Below are 27,206 nucleotides of genomic sequence, written 5' to 3' on the forward strand. Positions count from 1 at the left end.
GGGACACACAAGTGATGGTTCATGAGAGAGAGAGGATTGGTGGGGTAAACATCATAGATAGAGAGAGGGGGTTGGTGGGGTAAATGTCATAGATAGAGAGAGGGGGTTGGTGGGGTAAATGTCATAGATAGAGAGAGAGAGGGTTGGTGGGGTAAACATCATAGATAGAGGAGGTTGGTGGGGTAAACATCATAGATAGAGGAGGTTGGTGGGGTAAACATCATAGATAGAGAGAGGGGGTTGGTGGGGTAAATGTCATAGATAGAGAGAGAGAGGGTTGGTGGGGTAAACATCATAGATAGAGGAGGTTGGTGGGGTAAACATCATAGATAGAGAGAGGGGGTTTGTGGGGTTAACATCATAGTTAGATAGAGGGGGCTGATGGGGTACACATCATAGATAGAGAGGGGGGCTGGTGGGGTACACATCATAGATAGAGAGGGGGGGCTGGTGGGGTACACATCATAGATAGAGAGGGGGCTAGTGGGGTACACATCATAGATAGGGAGGGGGTTGGTGGGGTAAACATCATAGATAGAGGGGGTTGGTGGGGTAAACATCATAGATAGAGAGGGGGGCTGGTGGGGTACACATCATAGAAAGAGAGGGGGGGCTGGTGGGGTACACATCATAGATAGAGGGGGTTGGTGGGGTAAACATCATAGATAGAGGGGGTTGGTGAGGTAAACATCATAGATAGATAGAGGGGGCTGGTGGGGTAAACATCACTCCTTAGCCAAGTTCCAGATCTGTTTCCACTTTCTTGCCAACTCCGACTCAGACAATGTGGGACCAGGCAAAAAAAGAACAAAAACAATATGTTGTATAATCTGAAATGTGTTGTTTTACAGGGTTAGCCATAGTAGTACAGAACCCCTGGAATGCGCCTTGCTCAAAGGGAACATTGACAGATTTGACATCTTGGGTATTCAAACCAGCGACCTTGTCACGACTTCCGCCGAAGTTGGTCCCTCTCCTTGTTCGGGCGGCATTCGGCGGTCTTCCTTCTAGCCATCGCTAATCCTCTTTTCATTTTCCATTGGTTTTGTCTTCCATCACACTTGGTTCCAATCCCATCAATTACATGTTGTGTATTTAACCTTCTGTTCCCCCTCAGGTCCTTGTCGGTATTGTTTATTGTAAGTGCTTGTGCACGTCTGTTCTGGTGTGCGGCAGGTTATGTACCCATTATTTGATTGTTCTGTTTTCCGGTGGGGTTTTTTGTTACTAAACTGCGCTGTTTGGAAACACAGTTTTTGCTCTCCTGCGTCTGACTTCTCTGCCGCCAGTACGGACCCCTTACAGACCTTTTGGTTATTGCCCCAACACTTTAACTGCTAGGCTACCTGCCACCCAGGCAACTCCCACCCTGGCAGACTGGTTGTAACTGTCAGATAGGGATCAAGGGTACAGTGTTCTGTACCATACAGTAACCACAGCTGAATTACACAAAACAGATTATTTCCTACCAGACAACAAGCAAACACAGGGACGTGCATGTCTGCGTCCCAAATGGAACCCTGTTGTACTACTTTTCACCCTATGGGCCCTGGGCGGTTTACTACAAAGCAGGATCACTGAGATAGCAAGGTAACTTTGATGAACAACCAGAAATAACTGTAGATTGTCTGGTTCATTCATTTCAACGCGGTGGGTTTAAACAGGGGTTTACACAGAGCGTTTCTTGGTAGTTTTAAACAAATCTACTTTGAGACAAAAGTGTACACCTCACACACATGTAAGGTGTACAAACTTGAAATGTATTCAAGTTTGAGTTTGCATCCCAAAATTACACTTTATCTATGTCACAGAAGACTGAAATATAACAAACCGCCTAGTTTGTTTGTTGAGCTGTACACTGAGGTGACTATGCAAAGATGCTCAGCTGGTCAATATTCCCCTCCAGTGATTCCCTAAAATCTTGTCAACATGTGCCTTGAAAATGGAGCGATATCTTATGCCATTCTGACTGCATGTGCTTTTATCTGTAACAAGGCCCAGATGTCTTTTAGGTGTCAAAAACCTCTCAAATTGTGTAAAATATTCATTCCTATAACTTAAATGACAGCATTTGTTTGGCCAAAATTACATTCTTTGATGTAGACGAGGCATTCACAAACTGGGGTACATGCGCAATACCGTCAGGGGTACGCCAAATAAAATGGTGATTCACATTTATTTTTTAAATATATATTTACATGTTTGGGAGAAAAAAAAATGTCTTCACATTTTCAAACAGATTTATATTTTCCAATGGGTGAGTTTTTTTCTCTCGCCTGAGTAGCCTCATTTCAGGGCCAAAAATAAAATTCAACAATCTAGTGTTCAGCGAAATAACAACACAACATCAAATACAGGTAGCCTAGTCAAATAATTAACATCTAATCACATTAACCGTTACTCTCTCGTGGGAATTCCACTAACGGTCCGTATGTAGCCAAACGTAGCTGCTACTCGTGTTGGTATCTGTACTGATGGCGCAAAAGCCATGACAGGGAAACATAGTGGAAACGTGCGTGCAAGCAGTTGCTCCCGACGCCACTTGGGTACACTGCAGCATCCACCGAGAGGCTCTTGATGCCAAGAGAATGCCTGACAGCTTGAAAGACGGTTTGGACACTACAGTGAAAATGGTTAACTTTATTAAAGCAAGGCCCCTGAACTCTTGTGTATTTTCTGCAATATGCAATGATATGGACAGCGACCATGTAACGCTTTTACAACTTACAGAAGTGTGCTGGTTATCAAGGGGCAAACTATTGACACGTTTTTTTAAATTGAGAGACGAGCTTAAAGTTTTCTTTACTGACCATCATTTTCACTTGTTTGACCGCTTGCATGATGACAAGTTTCTAAAACGACTGGCCTATCTGGGTGATGTTTTTTCTCGCCTGAATTATCGGAATCTAGGATTACAACTATATTCAATATTCGAGTCCCTGGACTTGTCTCAACGATGTTCCTATCTGCCAGGACATTGCAGGACATCTAGTTTGACTCATTTTCCCTGGCTTTGAAAAGACTACAGCTTAACAGGAGCCCTACTTACTTGTACCCACCCTCAAAGAAAGGCTTTTCAAAACAGGGGTGGTACTAGTTTACAAGTTCACCGGAGCTATGTTACCATGCACTGTCTATCCGAGATTGCTACATACACTACCGTTCAAAAGTTTGGAGTCACTTAGAAATGTCCTTGTTTTTGAGGGGGGGGAAACACATTCTTTGTCCATTAAAATAACATCAAATTGATCAGAAATGCAGTGTAGACATTGTTAATGTTGTAAATGGCTATTGTAGCTGGAAACGGCAGATGTTTTATGGAATATCTACATAGGCATACAGAGGCCCATTATCAGCAACCATCACTCCTGTGTTCCAATGGCACGTTTTGTTAGCTAATCCAAGTTTATCATTTTAAAAGGCTAATTGATCATTAGAAAACCCTTTTGAAATTATGTTAGCACAGCTGAAAACTGTTGTTCTGATTAAAGAAGCAATAAAACTGGCCTTCTTTAGACTAGTTGAGTATCTGGAGCATCAGCATTTGTGGGTTTGATTATGGGCTCAAAATGGCCAGAAACAAATAACTTTCTTCTGAAAATTGTCAGTCTATTCTTGTTCTGAGAAATAAAGGCTACTCCATGCAAGAAATTGCCAAGAAACTGGAGATCTCGTACAACACTGTGTACTACTCCCTTCACAGAACAGTGCAAAGTGTCTCTAACCAGAATAGAAAGTGGGAGGCCCCAGTGCACAACTGAGCAAGAGGACAAGTACATTAGAGTATCTAGTTTGAGAAACAGATGCCTCACAAATCCTCAATTGGCAGCTTCATTAACTGGCAGCGACTCCCGGGATGCTGGCCTTCTAGGCAGAGTTGCAAAGAAAAAGTAATATCTCAGACTGGCCAATAAAAATAAAATATTTAGATGGGCAAAAGAACACAGACACTGGACAGAGGAACTCTGCCTAGAAGGCCAGTATCCCAGAGTCGCTTCTTCACTGTTGACTTTGAGACTGGTATTGACAACAGAAGATTTTGATGTACTGCAAGTCTCCTGGAAATACATGAAGACTGATAATGAGGATGTGTAAAACATGAAGACTGATCATCAGGATGTGTTACCATACAATAAACCATGTTCATCTGTAAACTGGTTTGTTTTGTTACACTCACAGTCAATAATGGGTCATTGAAATGGTCTGTCAGCAAAGATATGAAACGCTTGAGGGGGGCTTGACTTGTAGACAGTCTAGTGGTGTATTGTTGTATATAAGCACCTACTACAATCGAGTGAATAGGCTAGATGAGTATACTAACAGCCCCTCCCCCCCATGCCAAAGAACTGACTGGAAGGGTGTGAAAACTTTGAGGAGCACTTGTCTTGTAGACAGTTTAGTGTTTTGGTGATATTGGGGTTTTTTTGCAAGAGGGTATTGTGGTTTCATAAATACATTTGGTTGTCCTGGCTTGTTTCAAAGTCATATTCTGCGGTGCTCAAGTTTATTCCAGGCTGAAAGCCTTTATCCAATGGGTCTACAGGCTCTGTACTGCTAAAGCTGGGGTCAAGGTCATCTTCATCAGCAGCAGGATTAGTCTGTAGGACACACCGTAGTCATTGATTAGCCAACATTTGACTACTTTGTCCCCATCAATACACACTCCAACAAGGTACTATATCCATCCACCCTCCTCATGTCAATAGATCATGCACACTAACCTTCACACACAATTCCCACCCCCAAAAGTCTAAAGTCAGTCACCCACACCATCCCCTCCTTCCTAATACCTCCTTTCCTCCAATTTAGACTTCAAGCCTTGCATGAACAATCAACTAAGCCTCCATAATACAGAGAAAAATACAGTAGAAGTTGTAGCCTACTTGTAAACGCACCAACAACAAGACACAGACCATGCTCCATTTATTTGCTCATCATGGAAAGATTTAGTATATTTTAGTACGATTTTAGAAGGTGACTTACACTAGTTCCTGGTCCTGAGCTTGATGTTGATGCATCTGCAGATGTTGATGGGATCAGATATTAGCCTCTGCGGTAGTTAGTTAGCTAGCTAACTAACGTAACCTAACGAAGCTAACCTTAGCTTGCAAAGTTACAAATCCCATTGCCAGATAGCAGCTGGCTAATTACATTGATATTGATATGCTTTGGAATGTTTACCCAACATATTATAAAAGCTAGCTAGCTAGGTTTGAGTTTAGATAAACAAATGTAGTTCGCAAGCTAGGTGACGTTAGCTAAGTTACCTCAGCTTGACATATTTTCTGCTGTGCTGATGTTGGCTGATCGGATACCTTCCTTTGAAGTGAAGGCTAAAATCAAAGGAATAGCATCACTTTTCAACGTTTAACGACATGGCAACCCCATCAGTTGAAACTTCAGTTCTGTTTCGAAATCCTCTGGCTGAAAATGCTAGATATTATGGTTTGCTTACAACCAGGAAATGCAGCGAGCCCATTTCTACCGGTGAGATGCAAAACGCTTGTATTTGCGTGTAGTGAGGAAATTCAAAAATGTTAGGACAGATATAATGTTAATAACATATTAATGGACATATATAGTCAAATAGAGCAGAGGTGAAATGTCCCTTTAAACTATCCACACGGCTCTTAAATTAAATCTGAATATGTTTAGCTGGTGAATAATCCAATTAAAGACAAACCATATTGACAATGTTCATGTAATCCCTGTCTGTGAAGATGATCGTAATTAGTGTTCATAGTCTGAAGAGAGCCTAATTAACCATGTGCTGTGTGTGTGTGTGTGTGTGTGTGTGTGTGTGGGCGGGGGGAGGGGGGGGGGGGTACAGGAGGGTCCGGGTCTCATTAAGTGGACTGGCACAGGCAGGTCTGCTATGTAGCACTCAGCCATCAAGTCCTATTAGCATCAACATACAGGTTCCACATGACAGATTACTGTCTGGAAAAGAAGGGGGTTGTGGATCATATTTTGACTGCGTCACTATTCCGTTTACAGAGCACTAGTTTTGACCACAGCCCTATGGGCCACCTATTTCTCTGGAAATGAACACCTTGAAATGGAGAGCCTATTTCAACAAGGTGACAAGGTGATCATTACTTTTTGTTGGGAGCCAAAGATGAAAGCGTATTCCAGGAGTGACATCACAAATGCAGGTAAAAAGCCAGCATAAACAAGAAACAACATCACTTGTATTCTTTAACACGGATCAGACAAAGAAATGTCTACATTGTTGTCTACACGGCTCAAAACCGAGGCTTGTCTGCATAGTTGTCTACACGGCTCAAAACCGAGGCTTGTCAGCATAGTTGTCTACACGGCTCAAAACCGAGGCTTGTCTGCATAGTTGTCTACGCGGCTCAAAACCGAGGCTTGTCTGCATAGTTGTCTACACGGCTCAAAACCGAGGCTTGTCTGCATAGTTGTCTACACGGCTCAAAACCGAGGCTTGTCTGCATAGTTGTCTACGCGGCTCAAAACCGAGGCTTGTCAGCATAGTTGTCTACACGGCTCAAAACCGAGGCTTGTCTGCATAGTTGTCTACACGGCTCAAAACAAAGGCTTGTCTACGTACCCAATTAACTTCCCCACACAAATCTGTCCGGACATTTCCTCCTGGCCCATGGTATTGTTGTCAAAACATTGGCTGGGCTCTGGAATGCTTACTTCGTACTTGACCCCTAGCCACTACAATCTAGGCCACTAACCCAAGCCACTACCCCTAGCCACTACCCCCTAAGCACTCAGTAAAAGTAAAAAGCATGGAAATAGTTCCACATAGCCTATCAGTTGGCAATGAGAAGCTACTACACTAGCTTAATATAGATCCTTTGGGAAAGTCATACGTTTGCTTATTGGTTAGAATGAGTACAGTACATTTACTAATTGGTTGGAAAACAAATAGTTATTGTAACCATAGTGGAAAATTTTTGGTGCTATATGGAACCTTTTTTTTAAGCTTCTATAAAGAAACATTGAATAAGGTTCTAAATGGAACTTGTATGGTGCAATAAAGAACCCTTTCCTAAGGTTCTACAAAGAACAAAAAAAAAAGTATTCTAAATAGCCCCAAAAATGGTTATAACCATAGCGGAACCCCTTTCTTTGTGCTATATATACGCTTTTTTATGTTCTTTATAGAAACTTAAAAAATGGTTACACATAGAACCAAAAAGGTTATTTGTAGAACCATACAGGGTTTTTTATTCTGGATTTATAGCCATACTATATTGTTAAAATTCCATAGGTTCTATTATTGTGTTTATTAACAAGTCGATTCAGGTGTGCTAGCTCTGGAAAGATTGGGGGTCACTGAGGAGAGAACAGAGAACTACTGATTCAATTTATTTGGTTATTCCAAAATGCATTACATTAGCCAGTCAATCAGTCATGATTGGTCTGGTGGGGTGGTTGACGGTGTGTTTGTAGCTTTGGGGAGGGAGGGAAAGGGATGGGGTCTGAGCTGGCTGAAGGTGGCACAAGGTCATTCACAAGTCTTTCATAAGACACCATCAGCAGTCATAGTCATATTTAAAATATAATCGCATAACACAACAGATAAATTGGAATGACACTCTCACTCACGGTTGCACAAAAAGAGCTGTGCGCAAACCACGCCCCAAAATATTCTAATGAACCGCCATCCATAAATTTGAATTATCACTAAAAGGAAATAACCCTTTTTTGAACTGCATCACCCTTCCCAAAGAACCCTTGAGGAATCCAGATGTTTTTAGTGTGTAGTAAATAGCAGGGGAAAAGTACGTGTAGTGATGGTAGAAAGCTTACTCAGTAAAGTAGTGACAGTCAGTAGTAAACTAAGCTTACTCAGTATAGTGGTGACAGTCAGTAGCAAACTAAGCTTACTCAGTATAGTGGTGACAGTCAGTATTAAGCTTACTCAGTATAGTGGTGACAGTCAGTATTAAGCTTACTCAGTTTAGTGGTGACAGTCAGTATTAAGCTTACTCAGTATAGTAGTGACAGTCAGTAGTAAGTTTACTCAGTACAGTGGTAACAATCAGTAGTAAACTAAGCTTACTCAGTATAGTAGTGACAGTCAGTAGTAAACTAAGCTTACTCAGTATAGTAGTGACAGTCAGTAGTAAACTAAGCTTACTCAGTATAGTAGTGACAGTCAGTAGTAAAATCTACTCAGTATAGTAGTGACAGTCAGTAGTAAAACCTACTCAGTATAGTAGTGACAGTCAGTAGTAAAACCTACTCAGTATAGTAGTGACAGTCAGTAGTAAAACCTACTCAGTATAGTAGTGACAGTCAGTAGTAAAACCTACTCAGTATAGTAGTGACAGTCAGTAGTAAAACCTACTCAGTATAGTAGTGACAGTCAGTAGTAAAACCTACTCAGTATAGTAGTGACAGTCAGTAGTAGAACCTACTCAGTATAGTAGTGACAGTCAGTAGTAAAACCTACTCAGTATAGTAGTGACAGTCAGTAGTAAAACCTACTCAGTATAGTAGTGACAGTCAGTAGTAAAACCTACTCAGTATAGTAGTGACAGTGGGTAGTAAAGACCACTCAGTGGAGAAGTTATAGAGTCATGGACTGTAGTAACCTTGTGGCAGCAAGGTTATAAAAATACTCTTCTGCTGAGTAACCCTCTGAAACAGGACGCAGTGGTGAGAGAGAGAGAGAGAGAGAGAGAGAGAGAGAGAGAGAGAGAGAGAGAGAGGGAGAGCGAGATAAACACACACAGAGCGAGAGACACACAGAGCGAGAGAGACACACACAGAGAGAGAGACACACACAGAGAGCGAGAGACACAGAGAGAGAGAGAGAGAGAGAGAGAGAGAGAGAGAGAGAGAGAGAGAGAGAGAGAGAGAGGGAGAGGGAGAGCGAGATAAACACACACAGAGCGAGAGACACACAGAGCGAGAGAGACACACACAGAGAGAGAGACACACACAGAGAGAGAGAGACACACACAGAGAGAGAGAGAGAGACACACACAGAGAGAGAGACACACAGAGCGAGATAAACACAGAGCGAGATAAACACACACACAGAGAGAGCGAGAGAGAGATAGAGACACACACAGAGAGAGAGGTGCGAATTCTACAACCACCTAAAAGGAAGTGATTCCCAAACCTTCCATAATAAAGTCATCACCTACAGGGAGATGAACCTGGAGAAGAGTCCCCTAAGCAAGCTGGTCCTGGGGCTCTGTTCACAAACACAAACACACCCCACAGAGCCCCAGGACAGCAACACAACTAGACCCAAACAAATGACTTGACACATTGGAAAGAATTAACAAAATAACAGAGCAAACTAGAATGCTATTTGGCCCTAAACAGAGAGTACACAGTGGCAGAATACCTGACCAATCTGACTGACCCAAACTTAAGGAAAGCTTTGACTATGTACAGACTCAGTGAGCATAGCCTTGCTATTAAGAAAGACAGGCTATGTGCACACTGCCCACAAAATGTGGTGGAAACTGACCTGCACTTACTACCCTCCTGCCAAATGTATTACCATATTAGAGACACATATTTGCCTCAGATTACACAGATCCACAAAGAATCCCCAAAAGATTTTGATAAACTAACATATCTACTGGGTGAAATATCACAGTGTGCCATCACAGCAGCAAGATTTGTGACCTGTTGCCACAAGAAAAAGTCAACCAATGAAGAACACCATTGTAAATACAACCCATATTTATGCTTAATTATTTTCTCTTTTGTACTTTAACCATTTATACATTGTTACAACACTGTACATATACAGTGCCTTGCAAAAGTATTCATCCCCCTTGGCATTTTTCCTATTTTGTTGCATTACAACCTATAATTTAAATAGGTTTTTATTTGGATTTCATGTAATGGACATACACAAAATAGTCCAAATTGGTGAAGAAAAATGAAAAACATTACTTGTTTCAAAAAATGTATGAAAAATAAAAAAACGGAAAAGTGGTGCGTGCATATGTATTCACCCTCTTTGCTACGAAGCCCCTAAATTTAGATGTGGTGCAACCAATTACCGTCAGAAGTCACATAATTAGTTAAATAAAGTCCACCTGCGTGCAATCTAAGTGTCACATATATATAATGTATATATCAGGGGCCTTTCGGTATATATTCTGAAAGGCCCCAGAGTCTGCAACACCACCAAGCAAGGGGCACCACCAAGCAAGCAGCACCATGAATACCAAGGAGCTCTCCAAACAGATCAGGGACAAAGTTGTGGAGAAGTACAGATCAGTGTTGGTTTATAAAAAAATATCAGAAACTTTGAACATCCCACGGAGCACCATTAAATCCATTATTAAAAAATGGAAAGAATATGGCACCACAACAAACCTGCCAACAAACCTGCCAAGAGATGAGGCAACAAAGAGACCAAAGATAACCCTGAAGGAGCTGCAAAGCTCCACAGCTGAGATTGGAGTATCTGTCCATAGGACCACTTCAAGCCGTACACTCCACAGAGCTGGGTTTTAAGGAAGAGTGACCAGAAAAAAGCCATTGCTTAAAGAAAAAAATAAGCAAACATGTTTGGTGTTCGCCAAAAGGCATGTGGGAGACTCCCCAAACATATGGAAGAAAGTACTCTGGTCAGATGAGACGAAAATTGAGCTTTTTGGCCATCAAGGAAAATGCTATGTCTGGCGCAAACCCAACACTTCTCATCAGCCCAAGAACACCATCCCACAATGAAGCATGGTGGTGGCAGCATCATGCTGTGGGGATGATTTTCATCCGCAGGGACTGGGAAACTGGTCAGAATTGAAGGAATGATGGATGGGGCAAAATACAGGGAAATTCTTGAGGGAAACTTGTTTCGGTCTTCCAGAGATTTGAGACTGAGACAGAGGTTCACCTTCCAGCAGGACAATGACCATAAGAATACTGCTAAAGCAACACTCAAGTGGTTTAAGGGGAAACATTTAAATGTCTTGGAATGGCCTAGTCAAAGACCAGACCTCAATCCAATTGAGAATCTGTGGTATGACTTAAAGATTGCTGTACACCAGCAGAACCCATCCAACTTGAAGGAGCTAGAGCAGTTTACCTTGAAAAATGGGGCAAAAATCCCAGTGGCTAGATGTGCCAAGCTTATAGAGACATACCCCAAGAGACTTGCAGCTGTAATTGCTGCAAAAGGTAGCTCTACAAAGTATTGACTTTGGGGGTGGTGAATAGTTATACACGCTCAAGTTTTTAGTTTTTTTGTCTTATTTCTTGTTTGTTTCACAATAATGAAAGAAATTGCATCTTCAAAGTGGTAGGCATGTTGTGTAAATCAAATGATACAAATTTTAATTCCAAGTTGTAAGGCAACAAAATAGGAAAAATGCCAAGGGAGGTGAATACTTTCGCAAGCCACTGTACATAATATGACATTTGTAATGTTCTTTTGGAACTTCTGTGAGGGTAATGTTTACTGTTCATTTGTATTGTTTATTTCACTTTTGTAAATGATCCACTTCACTTGCTTTGGCAATGTTAACATATGTTTCCAATGCCAATAAAGCCGCGAGAATTGAATTGAAGAGAGAGAGCGAGAGAGAGCGAAAGAGAGAGAGAGATAGGACTTTGAAAGAGCAGGACAGGGATATGTCTGTGAGAAGGGCAAACGTGTGCCCTGTTTGCACCCGAAACATGATCTACCAGACCAGAGGGACAGTGTGTGTGTGTGTGAGTGAGTGTGTGTGTGTCTACCTTTGGTTGTTTCTAATCAGGACAGGATACTGTATATAGGTCAATTGACTAAGCGAGCAGAAAGAGAGAGAGAGAGAGAGAGAGAGAGAGAGAGAGAGAGAGAGAGAGAGAGAGAGAGAGAGAGAGAGAGAGAGAGAGAGAGAGAGAGAGAGAGAGAGAGAGAGAGAGAGAGAGAGAGAGAGAGAGAGAGAGAGAGAGAGAGAGAGAGAGAGAGAGAGAGAGAGAGAGAGAGAGAGAGAGAGAGAGAGAGAGAGAGAGAGAGAGAGAGAGAGAGAGAGAGAGAGCCATAGACTGAGACCACTACAGATATCCCCTGAGTGACTGAAAAGCAGAAGAAGACAGATGTGCTAAACCTTCTGTCCTTACTCTCAGAACACAACATAAGGTACATGTGGGGTTGCAATATCACACACAAAGCACACTCCATCCACACACGCACTCCGGTACTCACTCACACAGGGGGAGCGAGCATGGGGGGGACTAAGACTCTGAGCAGCTCTTCTCTTTCGAAATTTATCGGAGGAGAGCAGAGAGGAGAGCACTCTGTGTGTGTGTGTGTGTGTGTGTGTGTGTGTGTGTGTGTGTGTACGGGGACACACACTGGACACACACATGAGCTCTGCTTGCCACAGTAGCAGAACAGTTTATGCTCAAAGATAAAGACAGTGAGATCTTACAGGAGTTCGTATGCACTGTTAAGACAAAGAAACAAACCAGTCCAAACAAACCAGTCCTTTCAGCTGACTGCAGTCAATGCAGGCATCAAATCAAATCAAGCTTTATTTATACAGCACATTTCAGACATGGAATCAATGTGCTTCACAGGAGAAAAAAAACGAACAAAAACGATGTGTTTTTGTGAAATGTTTACTACACAACAAACATAAGAGGATTAAAAACAAAAGAAAAACAATAAAAACTGAACGACTAAAAAGCACCCAAAGGTAAAGCAAAGCTAAAAATATGTATTTTAAGATCTCTTTTTAAAATGACCACAGTTCCAGCCCTGCTTGTAATAAAAGCATGGATGAGTCTCTCTGTATCAGACTAAGAGAGAAACGGCCACACCTTGGCAATGTTCCTCAGGTGGTAAAAAGCTATTTTGGTCACATTCCTCATGTGTGATTCGAAATTGAGTTCAGAATCTAAAATAAAAGCTAGGTTTTTTACCTGGTGTTTTATCTTTATTGCCGTGAATTACAATGTGTGGACAGATTCGCTCTCTGTGCTTTGGCACGAACAATAAGCACAATATATACAAAAGTATGTGGACACCCCTTTAAATTAGAGGATTCTGCTATTTCGGCCACAACCATTGCTGACAGGTGTATAAAATCGAGCACACAGCCATGCAATCTCCATAGACAAACATTGGCAGTAGAATGGCCTTACTGTAGAGCTCAGTGACTTTCAACGTGGCAGTTTGTCAAATTTCTGCCCTGATAAAGCTGCCCCGGTAAACTGTAAGTAGGGATGCACGATATATCGGTGAACTTATTGGAAACAGTCGATATTAGCTAAAAATGCCAACATCGGCATCGGCCCAAAGTCTAGATTAACGCCGATGTGCAAAATCGATGTCAAAGCTGACGTGCATAGCTATATAACGTGGGTACATGACGTAATGACGCCACTTGAAATACAGCATTCCTAACTTAGCCCACAATGTCTGCTGCTTGGATCGAGCAGTCAACAAGTCAAGCAGTCATTTGAAAGAGTAAGACAATTTCAGCGAGACGACTTAAAGGTGAAATCCATTAAAGCCAAGATAATGGAATTCATTGCCCTTGACAATCAACCGTTCTCTGTCGTAGGTGATGTTGGCTTTCACCGACTGGTCGAGCAGCAGTACACACTACACACTATTTTTCAGATGTTGCCCTCCCGGAGTTACACAGTAATAGCGTCACTGCTATTAGCTTCATGACTGACATTTGGACCAGCGATGTCAGCCCCATGAGCATGCTGAGTCTGACAGCACAGTGGGTCGACGATGATTTCGTACTGAGGAAAGCTGTATTGCATGCTCAAGAATGTGCTGGTTGTCATACCGATGCTGCCATTTCAATGTCATTTGAGAACATGTTTGAAACTCGGAAACATGAACACACTCCTAGCTCCATTCGAACAACTGACTCGAGAAATAAGCTCATCAACTGCGCCTGTAGCAGACGTGATACCCTCGGTCACGGCACTGAAAAGCCTGCTCAACAAAACTGCCGACACAGGCTGTGAACAAGCGATTCGATAGCATTCTCTCTTTACTGTGTCACCACCGTGTTCGATGCTAGGTACAAGGACAGCTACTTTGATGCAGACAAGAAACAGTTACTCCCAATCACAGCCGGAAGTGATACAGCCTGGATTTGAACCAGGGACTGTAGTGACGCCTCTTCACTGAAATGCAGTGCCTTAGACCGCTGCGTGTGTGAGTGTGTGTGTGTGTGTGTGTGAACTATTTAACTGTTCTAGAATGCTTGAAAGGCCACAAAAAAAAGTAATATCGGTTATCTGTATCGTTTTTTTTGGCAATGAAAATATTGGATATCGGTATGTAATATCGGTGCATCACTAACTGTAAATGTTGTTATTGTGAAGTGGAAAACGTCTAGGAGCAACAATGGCTCAGCCGCAAAGTGGTAGGCCACACAAGCTCACAGAACGGGACCGCCGAGTGCTGAAGCGAGTAGCACATAAAAATCGTCTGTCCTCGGTTGCAACACTCACTACTGAGTTCCAAACTGCCTCTGGAAGCAACGTCAGCACAAGAACTGTTCGTCGCGAGCTTCATGAAAATGGGTTTCCACAAGCCTAAGATCACTATGGGCAATGCCAAGTGTTGACTTCAGTGGTGTAAAGCTTGCTGCTATTGGGGGAAAGGGGGATACCTAGTCAGTTGTACAACTGAATGTATTCAACTGAAATGTGTCTTCCACATTTAACCCAACCCCTCTGAATCATAGAGGTGCAGGGGGCTGCCTTAATCAACATCCACATCTTCAGCACCCAGGGAACAGTGGGTTAACTGCCTTGCTCTGGGGCAGAATGACAGATTTTTACCTTGTCTGCTCAGGGATTTGATCTATCAACTTTTCAGTTAATGCTCTAACCACTAGGCTACCTGCTGACTCTGGAACAGAGGAAACAAATTCTCTGGAGTGATGAATCACGCTTCACCATCTGTCAGTCCGACGGACAAATCTGGGTTTTGGCGGATGTCAGGAGTACACTACCTGCCCAAATGCATAGCGCTAACCGTAAAGTTATGTAGAGGAGGAATATTGGCTGTTTTCATGGTTAGGGCTAGGCCCCTTAGTTCCAGTGAAGGGAAATCTTAACGCTACAGCATACAATTACATTATAGATGATTCTGTGCTTCAAACTTCATGGCAACAGTTTGGGGAAGGCCTTCCTGTCACAGAATGACAATGCCCCTGTGTACAAAGCGAGGTCCATAAAGAAATGGTTTGTCGAGATCGGTGTGGAAGAACTTGACTGGCCTGCACAGAGCCCTGACCTGAACCCCATCGAACACCTTTGGGATGAATTGGATCGCTGACTGTAAGCCAGGCCTAATTGCCCAACATCAGTGCCCCGACCTCACCTCACTGATGTTCTTGTGGCTGAATGGAAGCAATCCCGCAGCAATGTTCCAACATCTAGTGGAAAGCTTTCCCAGAAGAGTGGAGGCTGTTATAGCAGTAAAGGGGGGACCAACTCTATATTAATGCCCATAATTTTGGAATGGGATGTTCGACAAGCAGGTGTCCACATACTTTTGGTCATGTAGTGTACCTCAGTCTTGTTTTGATTTAGCTGAAGGAAGTTGTGAGCCATCGAAGTATTTAAATCACTAATATATTCTAATCATTTATTTGTGCAGCTAAAATCCTCTGGTGACACAGAAATGTAAAGTTGTGTATTGTCCACGGAACAGTCTAAATAAATGCTGTGCTTTCTGATAACGCTGCCAAGGGGGAACATATATAAACTGAACAGTACCGAACCCAAAATCAAACCTTGTGGAATGCCACATGTGATATGTATTTTCTATGAGTTATGTTCACCAAGGGTGACAAAAGGTCCCAATTTAGAACTGGACTGGAGAAGCCAACCCACCTCTCCAGTCTATCCAGAAGGACGTCATGGTCAACAGTGTTGAATGCGGAACTTAAATCCAAGACAGAGAGCTGTTTGGTACCTGTGTTGGCTCTAAGATAATTTACCACTTTAACTAAGGCCGTCTCTGTGTTGTGGTGGGCCCGAAAACCAGATTGGATTTTTTCTTTTTACATATAGTTGGCAGTTAGAAAATCATTTTGCTTTTAGAACACCAATTTCTCCAGAATTTTGCTTAATAATGGAAGGTTAGAGATTGGCTGAAAATGGCTAAAAGCTGAAGAATCTAGATCACTTTTCTTCAGAAGGCATTTCACCACAGCAGTTTTTAGTGTGGTGGGGAAAGTGCCCGTGGACAGGGAGTGATTAACAATAGCTTGCACTTCTTCAGATATGCAATTAAAACCTGTTTTGAAGAAGGTGGTGGGGATAGACAGGTAGAAGGCCTAAGTTGTGATATTACTTTCCTGAGCATGTCTGTGTCAACCAGGGAAAATAAATCCGTAGTGGCTCTGCATGGTAGTCTTCGGCACGTACAGTATATCATCAAACTCCTCATCAGGTCTTGCTTGACTGATACCCAGCCTAAAGTTTGTTATCTTATCTCTCAAATATACTGCAAACTCATCACATTTGGAGGAAAGTTCACATAGGTTTGCAGGGGTAGGCTTTATCAGGCCATCAATTGTCAAGAAGAGCTCTCGAATTATTATTAGTTTATAAATGTTTCGAGCTAATTCTTTAGAGCACTACTTCACTGCTCTGGTATCACTGAGGGGGGCGAGGAGTGCATGGAGGGACTGAACCATTTGATTTGTGGTTAAAAAGGAGACCAGTCCAGAGACAGGTCAAAAGCCATCACCAACAACACTCCTAACCAGAGAATCCTGGAAAGACAAAAGTAGTGCAATCTGAACTAGAGGTTGACCGATAAAGATTTTTCAACGCTGATACCGATACCGATTATTGGAGGACCAAAAAAAGCCGATACCGATTAATCGGCCAATTTAAAAATACATGTATTTGAAATAATGACAATTACAACAATACTGAATGAACACTTATTTTAACTTAATATAATACATCAATAAAATAAATGTAGCCTCAAATAAATAATCAAACATGTTCAATTTGGTTTAAATAATGCAAAAACAAAGTGTTGGAGAAGAAAGTAAAAGTGCAATATGTGCCATGGAAAAAAGCTAACGTTTAAATTCCTTGCTCAGAATGTGACAACATATGAAAGCTGGTGGTTCCTTTTAACATGAGTCTTCAATATTCCCAGGTTTAGGTTGTAGTTATTATAGGAATTATAGGACTATTTCTCTCTATACCATTTGTATTTCATTAATCTTTGACTATTGGATGTTCTTATAGGCACTTTATTATTGCCAGTGTAACAGTATAGCTTCCATCCCTCTCCTCGCTCCTACCTGGGCTCGAAGCAGCGTTACCCATGCAGAGCAAGGGGAACAACTACTCCAAGTCTCAGAGCGAGTGATGTTTGAAATGCTATTAGTGCGCACCTCGCTAACTAGCTAGCCATTTCACATTGGTTACACCAGCCTAATCTCGGGAGTTGATAGGTTTGAAGTCATAAACAGCTGCTGGCAAACACACAAAAGTGCTCTTTAAATGAATGCTTATGAGCCTGCTGCTGCCTACCATCGCTCAGTCAGACTGCTCTATCATAGACTTAATTAAAACATAATAACACACAGAAATATGAGCCTTAGGTCATTAATATGGTTCGAATCCAGAAACTATCATCTCGAAAACAAGACGTTTATTCTTTCAGTGAAATACGGAACCGTTCCGTATTTTATCTAACGGGTGGCATCCATAAGTCTAAATATTGCTGTTACATTGCACAACCTTCAATGTTATGTCATAATTACGTAAAATGCTGGCAAATTAGTTGGCCCATACACTGACTCTGTGTGCAATGAACGCAAGAGAAGTGACACAATTTCACCTGGTTAATATTGCCTGCTAACCTGGATTTCTTTCAGCTAAATATGCAGGTTTAAAAATATATACTTCTGTGTATTGATTTTAAGAAAGACATTGATGTTTATGGTTAGGTACACATTGGAGCAACGATACGCACCACATCGATTATATGCAACGCAGGACACGCTAGATAAACTACTAATATCACCAACCATGTGTAGTTAACTAGTGATTATGATTGATTGATTGATTGTTTTTTATAAGATAGGTTTAATGCTAGCTAGCAACTTACCTTGGCTTACTGCATTCGCGTAACAGGCAGGCTCCTCGTGGAGAGCAATGAGAGGCAGGTGGTTAGAGCGTTGGACTAGTTAACCGCAAGGTTGCAAGATTGAATCCCTGAGCTGACAAGGTAAAAATCTGTAGTTCTGCCCCAGAACAAGGCAGTTAACCCACCGTTCCTAGGCCGTCATTGAAAATAAGAATGCGTTCTTAACTGACTTGCCTAGTAAAATAAAGGTGAAAAAAAATATATATATATATATATATATATATATATATATATTTTAAATCGGCCAAATCGGTGTCCAAAAATATCGATTTCCGATTGTTATGAAAACCTGAAATCGGCCATTCCGATTAATCGGTCAACCTCTAATCTGAACTACAGTAGATGGATAGATAGGGGTATATCAATGTGAGTACACATATGTTTTAAAAGGCAAGAGGGAGAGAGGGGTGGGGACTGTGAAGAGAGTCTTGTTCCATCCCAAATGGCTCCCTATTCCCTTTATAGTGCACTACTTTTGACCAGGGTCCATGGGGAATAAAGAGCCATTTGGGACACAGCCAGGGACAGAAGAGTGGGAGTGTGAGGAGAGAGAGAGGAAGAGAAGAGGTAAAAGTCACCCCCATACCTCTGCTGTTTCCATAGTGATAAGGTCAACATTTTATGGGTATGGGGAGCCACTTTTGAGGAATACCTTCGCTCGCACACACTTTATTTATTTATTTTATTTCACATTTATTTAACCAGATAGGCTAGTTGAGAACAAGTTCTCATTTGCAACTGCAACCTGGCCAAGATAAAGCGTAGCAATTCGACACATACAACAACACAGAGTTACACATGGAATAAACAAAACATACAGTAGAACAAAAGGTCTATGTGCAAATGAGGTAAGATAAGGGAGTTAAGGCTTGAACAGATGAAGAAGGATACACACCCCATGTACCACACACACACACACACACACACACACACACACACACATACAGAGACACACAGACACACAAACAATTTAAAGACAAAGGCAATCCAATTTTTAAAAATAACTGTATCAGGGTTTATTCTGGGTCAAAAAGGAGCTGAGGTGGTGGTCATGGTGGGGTTGTGGTAACTGGTGCCCTCCTGTTGGCCGCAGGCCAAAATGTAGCTGTTTTAAAGCAAATTTCTTGCAATTCTACACCTTTTTACATGTTGCGGAGAGAAAATGTTGCAGTTTTAAAGCTAATTTTGTGTTCTACGCATTTTGCCATGGCTTATGCTATCTGAGTGACTCAAATGTTATAACAAAATAAATGGGGGCACCATGCCATGACAAAAATACTTCCCCTGACTGTCTAGCTTTTATTTTGATGATTATTGGTTCTCAAAGATCATTTCATTTAAAAATATTTAGGTCCATGATCTTTTCTACATACTTTCTATCTGCTTTTAGTCGTTTAAGTTAACACTGAAACATTTTTTTTTACTGTTTGGAAATAGGCGGACCAAAAAAACACACGCAGAATAAACCCTGTGGATATCTGTCACTATCGTTAATGACCTTATGTAGAAGTCAACACACCCTCACTCACGCACGCACATACCTTAGAAGAGCCAAAGGATTTTTTATCTGCTCATCTCCTATTCACAGTAAGTTGACATGCACAGACAAGTCTCAAGTCCTTGTAATCACCAACAACACTACTGTTGAAATGAAACAGACTATCATCAACGTTGAGTGACGGACTGAACAAAGCCAACACGGTCAACGGAACGCTAGCCTAGCGACTGGTGCCTCTGTCACAGACTGTATCCCAAATGGAACCCTATTCCTATACGCTCTGGTCAAAAGTAATGCAAGATAGGGAATATGGTGCAATTTGGGCCACTATCTCTACGAATGCTGCCTCTAATCAGCCTTACAGGGGTGATGTGTTTGCCCAGAGCATCCTGTTAAAGCCAGGGTTAAAGAAGGCTAATATCACAGCCATGTTTTTCTCCCAGTGCAGTCCCAGCCACCGCTGGAGTCTTGTGTCGTAAGGGACGGTCAATTATTGGTCCTGCAGGCAGTTTGTGTGTAGTGTAGGTGGACTCTGCTAAGCATGCTCCGTAGGGTAGGTAATGATGTGAGGGGCCTTGTCAGCTCAACCTTCAACCCTCCATTCATCTCTCTCTCTCTCTTGCTCTCTCTCTCTCTTACACAAACACATACACACAAACCAGGACACATGCAGGCACGCTTACTAATGCATGCAGTGCCTTCAGAAATGATTCATCCCCCTCGACTTACTTTTGTTGTGTTACAGCCTGAATTAAAAATAGATCCAATATTTGTTTTTTTCACCCATCTACACACAATACCCCATAATGACAAAGTGAAAACATGTATTTAGTTTATTGAAAAAGTTGATTGAAAATTACATATATATTTAATTTAAATACAGTTGAAGTTGGAAGTTTACATACACCTAAGCTAAATACATTTAAACTCAGTTTTTTCACAATTCCTGACATTTAATCCTAGTACAAATTCCCTGTCTCGGGTCAATTAGAATCAACACTTTATTTTAAGAATGTGAAATGTCAGAATAATAGTAGAGAGGATGATTTATTTCAGCTTTTATTTATTTCATCACATTCCCAGTGGAACAGAAGTTCACACACATACAATTAGTATTTGTTAGCATTGCCTTTAAATTGTTTAACTTGGGTCAATGTTTCGGGTAGCCTTCCACAAGCTTCCCACAATAAGTTGGGTGAATTTTGTCCCATTCCTCCTGGCAGAGTTGGTGTAACTGAGTCAGGTTTGTAGGCCTCCTTGCTCGCACACGCTTTTTAAGTTCTGCCCTCACATGTTCTATAGGATTGAGGTCTTTGTAGTGACTGGGTGTATTGATACACCATCCAAAGTGTAATTAATAACTACCATGCTCAAAGGAATATTCAATGTCTGATTTTTATTTTCATTGTGAGGAATTGGGAAACCTCCCTGGTGTTTCTGGTTGAATCTGCGTTTCAAATTCACTGCTCGACTGAGGGACCTTACAGATAATTGTACAGTGGTTGCTCCACTAAAAGTTTAGTGATTATGCTGCGGTACTTAGAGGTCCTTTGTGGTTTAGTACGGTACCCTGCGTCACCACTTCATTGCTCCAGACCAGTGCAAGGGGAAGTTAGAGTCCTGATGATGCTTTTGGGTTCTATAATGTGTCTCTAATTGACAATGAATGGGCGACATAAACCTAAATAGAAACTGATAATTGTGCACAGCTTCAGTATGACTTACTAAAACTGTTGTTACACTAAGGTTTTTATTCTTTTATTTGGATGATTTTGCACTTACTGTAGTAGTGTAGCCCGGTCTTTAATTAAGACATGTTTTGGTTATCCTGACCTGGACACCATGTACAGTATTATCATAGCCCATTATGGGCTGTTAGCAGGACAATATACCTTGACCAAAACCTCTCTGTATTTTGATAGTTTGTGGATGGGGCCTCCCCATTGGCGTCGCTGTCTAGGTCACCGCATCACAATGCAAAATTAGTTGCTACAGATACTCATGTTGGGCGCCACCGGGAGACCCATGAGGCGGCTTTTGGTTTTAATTTAGAATCCTCCAATCCTCTATATCTAATTATTGGCGGAGAGTCACGTCACATTTGTCGATATACTGTAGGCCTATGAGTCTCACTAGCGTTGAGTAATGTGCTGTTAAAAGTGGTGTAGGTTTTATTTATTTAAAGGGCATATTGAAGTTAGCAATAGGATTTGAATCAATAGCCTACAACTATTTTAGCACCATTTTGCTCTATTCTGAGAAAAGCATGGGGACTGGTCTTGATAAATCAATGAGATTTTTATTTTCACTGAATCTTCGTTTGGGTATTGGTTAGATGAAAATGACACAGTTAGGGTGTAGAAATGTTATGCTCTTAGTGTATCCTTTATTTAACTATTCAAGTCAGTTAAGAACACATTTTTATTTACAAGGACAGCCTACTCCTTCCTCCCCATCTGGGAATTGAACCCTGGTCTCCCACGTGCCTGCACAACACAGGGATTCTTTAGCTAAATAGCCAAGCACTGTATCCTACTCCCGCCCATCACGTTGTACAGTGCCATATTTTACGTTCCATCCCAACGGAAACACCATAATATTAATCAAATTAATTAAGCAACATTTCTTAAAATCAGTCCCATATATTATGTTTTTACAAAAAAAGGTTTTAAATTCTCGAACACAGCCACTATTGAAGGCTATGAAACACTTCTCAAAGATGCCCTCTGGTGGTCAAACTAGCACTAACTAGCATTAATGGTACCAGTGGTTGGAAATTAAATAACGTGCCATAGAATTCTGCGGCACCACGCAAGCTGTGCTGCAGTACGCTGCAACTTTTAAAGGACGAACCACTGTGTGTGTAGTGTACAGATATGAGGTAGTCATTCAAAAATCATGTTAAACACTATTATTGCACACAGGGTGAGTCCACACAACTTATTATGTGACTTGTTAAGCACATTTTTACTCCTGAACTTATTTAGGCTTGCCATAACAAAGGGGTTGAATACTTATTGACTCAAGACATTTCAGCTTTTCATTTTTAATTTGTAAACATTTCTAAAAACATAATTCCACTTGAATATTATGGGATGTTGTGTGTAGATCAGTGACACAAAATCTCAATTTGATCCATTTTAAATTCAGGCATTTTAAATGCAGTGGCAGCCACGATTTAGCAGTATAGGGGAAACACTGACGTAACACCCTGTCTCTGCCAGTGTTGGGACATTAAGCAGCTGTTACCCCAGACTGAGGGTTGTCCCCTTTGCCCCAATTACCCAGCTGGGGGGTATGGGCAGACTGCCCTCTAGATCCTGCCCTTAAGAGTCCAACCCACCACTCTGTGTTTACATTATTTATCACATCATTAGTCTGCTCATAATTGACATAATTGTGTACAAACTGCTGACAGCTTGCCTTTGTTAGAGTTCCATGAAGATGTGAGGTGAACTACAGAGGAAAGGCTCTAGTCATAAGGAGACATTTTAGGAACCTGGGTTCTACAGGGGGCTAGACTAGTCGAGTAGAGATACGGTAGAGAGATATGGAAGACCATCCCTCACCGTAACCTCCACATGTGCCGGTCTAGCCACATTTATAACGGAACCCAATCAGCAAAGCTAATTGAGACTAATTCTGTTAGCGACGGCTAATTGTGTGTCCCGAGAGCTCTGAGAGGAATGTCTGTTCCCGTCCCTGTTCATCCCCCGACCTCTATGCTAAACAGAACGCATTGGAGAACGTACAATATGAGAACCAGGGTTGGGGTTAATTCCACTAATTAAATTCTAATTAAATTCCCTCTGACTGTAAATTCAATTCAATTGCAATTCCTCAGAATGATTATGTCACTATACTAGTTATACTTGAAATATAGAAATACAAGTTTAAATTATTATTTTAAAATCCTGCAGTCAATGTTTTATACTAAGTGCATTAACTCCATTACATAACTGTGAAATGTACATATATTGAATTCTAATTCAATTCAATTCCAAAGATGAAATGTTTTTACAATTCCAATACAAAACGTTTAATTCCAATTCAATTCCAATCCCATAACCTAAAGATTGTTGAAATTCTTTTTTTTTTTTTATTCGACCTTAAATAATTCCACTGCACAACCTCACCTCCACCCCCCAAAAAGTATTTTGTGAACTAACACTTCCACTTTACTTTTCTTCCCACCTTACTAGCTCTAACTTTGCTGATAGCTACTTTATTGTGGAAAAATGTACTTATTATGACTGTGATATGGTTCTCCCAACCTAGCATTCTTAAGATGAATGCACTAACTAAGTCACTCTGGGTAAGAGTGTCTGCTAAATGACTCAAATGTCAATGTTAATGTGAACATACATTCTCCACTTCATGAGTGAATTCAAGAATTTCTAATTGAATTGGAATTGACCCCAACTCTGATGAGAACATATGACAGGACTATGAGAACTTGATGTGAACCTCATGATCCGCGAAATTCCACTTTCCAGGGATATATATATACTGTATTGTATGCACAAGCTACATACGTTTAATAACACCTGAAACAGTCAGTAGCCCAATTTACTCAGCAAAGGGGGCCAGTAAAAACCTTTAGAAATTAGATTGTTATAACAGATATATAACGATTAATCAAAGGTGTCTTACCGAGGTAGAGGGAGGCATTCTCCTTCTTGACGTTGTCGTCCAGGTAGGTGGGTCCCAGGGTATAGATGGGCGTCGACCCCATACCCACCAGGATCTGTGCACAGATAAATAGCGCCACGTACAGGTTGTGTTCGTTACCCTCCTGGTCTCGGGGGCACGACGCCACGTCCAAGGCATCCCGCCCGCTGCCGTTCCCGCTCTGGCACAGACCCTCGTGGCCCGTGGACGAGTTGAGCTCCTGGATCTGGTAGGGTGGTGAGATGAAGTGTGGCAAGGAGAACAGAGCCGCTCCTACGGCTATGAACACCCCTCCTACCGCCAGCCAACGCGGCCTCTGACCCCTGCCTCCAAAGTAGGAGATGAAGACGACGACGAAGAGAGAGCCGATGTCAAAGCAGCTGACAAGAAGGCCGGACTCGGAGCTGCGGAGGCTGTAACGCTTCTCGATGGTGGTGATGACGCTACTCAGGTAGCCCGATACCATCAGCGACTGGATGAACGTCAGGTAGCACATGCAGAACAGGAAGCAGCGCGAGTCGGCCAGGATGGCTTGCACATACTTGCTGGCGGGGATACGGAGGAAGCGGGTTAAAGAGAAGCCTAGTTTCTTATCCCTGGCTCCAGTGGCCATGGAGCTTCTCAGCCCCATCAGGCTGGAGGCCGAGGGGGACTGGAGCTTGAAGTCTGTCAGAAAGGAGGGAGACTCTGCCTGGCTAGAGTCAGGGTCAGTGGGGGTTTGGCGATGGAGCTGGCTGCTGTGGTGGTCGGTGGCTGCTGTGGCCATGGAGGTTTGGGTGGTATGGACCAAACGTGGTTCCCCCAGCAGAGGCTCATCACAGCCTGACAGACAGGGCCCATTCAGGATGGGGAGACTCTTGGACTTGAAGCAGCTCCCTGTGTCATGGGTCATGTACTGATACTGGTTCTGGAACTGTAGGACCTCACGGACCTCCAGGGAATCTGATAGGTCGGAGCCCGTCTCGTCGTTGTCTGATGACATCATTGTGTTTGTTGGGCTACTGAAGATAACTAAGGCTTGAGTATCACTGTATCTCAGCTTAGCTTATTTGGATCCCCATTAGCTGTTGCTCAGGCAGCAACTACTCTTTCTGGGGGCCAGTGTCTCAGAGTGGATAGCTAGAGCCACATTAGCACACAGTACTAGTGTGACTACTAATACTTCTGGGCAGACAGCAGTAGAAAGTACACTGCCCTGACAGTAGATATGGAGACCTGTGTTGGTGCTGGTGGGACTCTCTAGCAATGGACATGATTCAGCTGCATTGCTGTTTGCACTTAGCAGAGCAATGCTGCTTTGCTTATATCACAAACATACTATGTATGCTCCTCATTTGGGCTAAAATAAATCAAGAAAAATATCTCACAAACAACTAAACAGCGCTATCTGGGTTGGATAGAAAAACATAACGTTTTTCAACTGTGTGATTCCAGCGAGCCAGCCCGACCGTTATTTATATGAAGTAATTCTGTTGACAGGCAACAAGCAAGCAAAACACTAAGGGAACTATGTAAGCTATCTGAGATGTTTGGATTTGGAGAAGATAATAGATCCTTTGTATAGTTTTTTTTTTTTTTTGTCCTGTTTTTCGTTTTTCTGGTCAGTGGTGATTTGATCGCTCTTTGTTTAGTTGTCACTGCATTAAGTCCTCGTGGGGAAGCTTGTTTCTCTCTCAAACAGCTGAGCAGAATCCTACAGAGAAATGACAGCGGAGACAATTAACCACAAAAGCATTCACCTGACAGCACTTTGTGACATAAACTGGTGTAAGAAGGGCTTTATAAATACATTTGATTGATTGACAAATAGGCTATTCTCCATGTGTACAAGGTTGTTACATGTGTTACATCTCCATCGTGGTTCGTCTTTCCTATATCCCACTGGCAACATTGTGTCATTTTTTAAACAAGTCATACGATATAGGTTACATATTCGATGAATAACGGTCAACAAGAAACAGTAATTTCTTACAAAACAAATCAACATAATTGAGTCGAAATTAAAAACCTGCCATAGCAAATCTCCCGTTCTGTCAAGCGATTAATTCAGAGAACAATGAAAAACACCACTGGTTACCCTTTCAGAAAATATAGGCTACATGATTCAAGTAACTATTCAGACATACAGCTGTAACCGTTCTTGAACTTAACTGTTATGTTGACACCAAACTTCCAGACAATGTAAAGAGAAAAGCGACCGTAAGATGCCATCGTTTACCGTATTGAGGCTCGAATCCTCGCGCAGGACCGAGAGACGGAAGTAGGCTGTTGTCTCCAACGCTGCCACTCAGTGAATGAGATTGCGGGTGGTGTGGGGGAATAGGCTAATGTAAAGGGGCGAATCATTTTTCACGCAAGCGACCGGGATTTGTAGTCCTTCCATCGCCATGCTCTCCCTTAATTTCCCTTACGTTCTCTCCAAACATGAGAAACAAGTGGTGATTGTCTGCTCTAGCCTACTCGGATTGTCGTGAAAACGACACACGGAGCGTCAGAAAAGATGATGGATGTTTCGCTATAAATGTAATCGATTATGTGGACAGTGAGACACAAAGTTCCAAAATGATTGGTCAGCCGCTCAGCTCATTCAGAACACAGCATTATAATCGACAGCTGGGACCCTCGTTGACCCCACCGGGGTTTGACTGCGGGAATGAATTGGCTATTTGCACAATCGCCTCTATTCTTGGGGGAAAAAACCTTACTGCAGCCACTTATCCAGAAGTTGCATGGCATTTGAATTGAAAGTAAGGAATACTTTCAATTCAAATGCTATGCAGCTTGTAAACTCAATGTATGTGAATTAATTTTAAAGCATTGCGTTTGTTGTTTGCTGCTGTAGTTTTCTCCATATATATCAAATATGTTTTCTCGCATAATGCTCTCTATAAGGTAAAACGTATTTAAGTAGCCTATGTTTTATTCAAAACCTTATTAGCTTTC

The 27,206-nt window shown here is 41.9% G+C and overlaps 1 protein-coding gene across 2 annotated transcripts in view; it reads right to left on the reverse strand.

The window, feature by feature from the left end:
* LOC110489841 (solute carrier organic anion transporter family member 5A1) overlaps positions 1 to 26,588 on the reverse strand; it is a 95,879-nt gene extending 69,291 nt beyond the window's left edge. Inside the window, exons 1-2 of one of the 2 annotated variants that reach the window (XM_021562783.2) lie at positions 26,482 to 26,588; positions 24,246 to 25,956 (exon numbers count right to left, since the gene is read on the reverse strand). In XM_021562783.2, coding sequence (XP_021418458.2) covers positions 24,246 to 25,248 — 1,003 coding nt within the window. In that variant the 5' untranslated portion in view covers positions 25,249 to 25,956; positions 26,482 to 26,588. Of the gene's footprint in view, positions 1 to 24,245; positions 25,957 to 26,414 lie in introns of both variants that reach the window. The other variant, XM_021562784.2, reaches the window with a different exon arrangement.
* Positions 26,589 to 27,206: the final 618 nt, after the last annotated feature.

Source organism: Oncorhynchus mykiss, chromosome 15 (genome assembly GCF_013265735.2).
Source record: "Oncorhynchus mykiss isolate Arlee chromosome 15, USDA_OmykA_1.1, whole genome shotgun sequence".
Classification (NCBI taxonomy): Eukaryota; Metazoa; Chordata; class Actinopteri; order Salmoniformes; family Salmonidae; genus Oncorhynchus; species Oncorhynchus mykiss.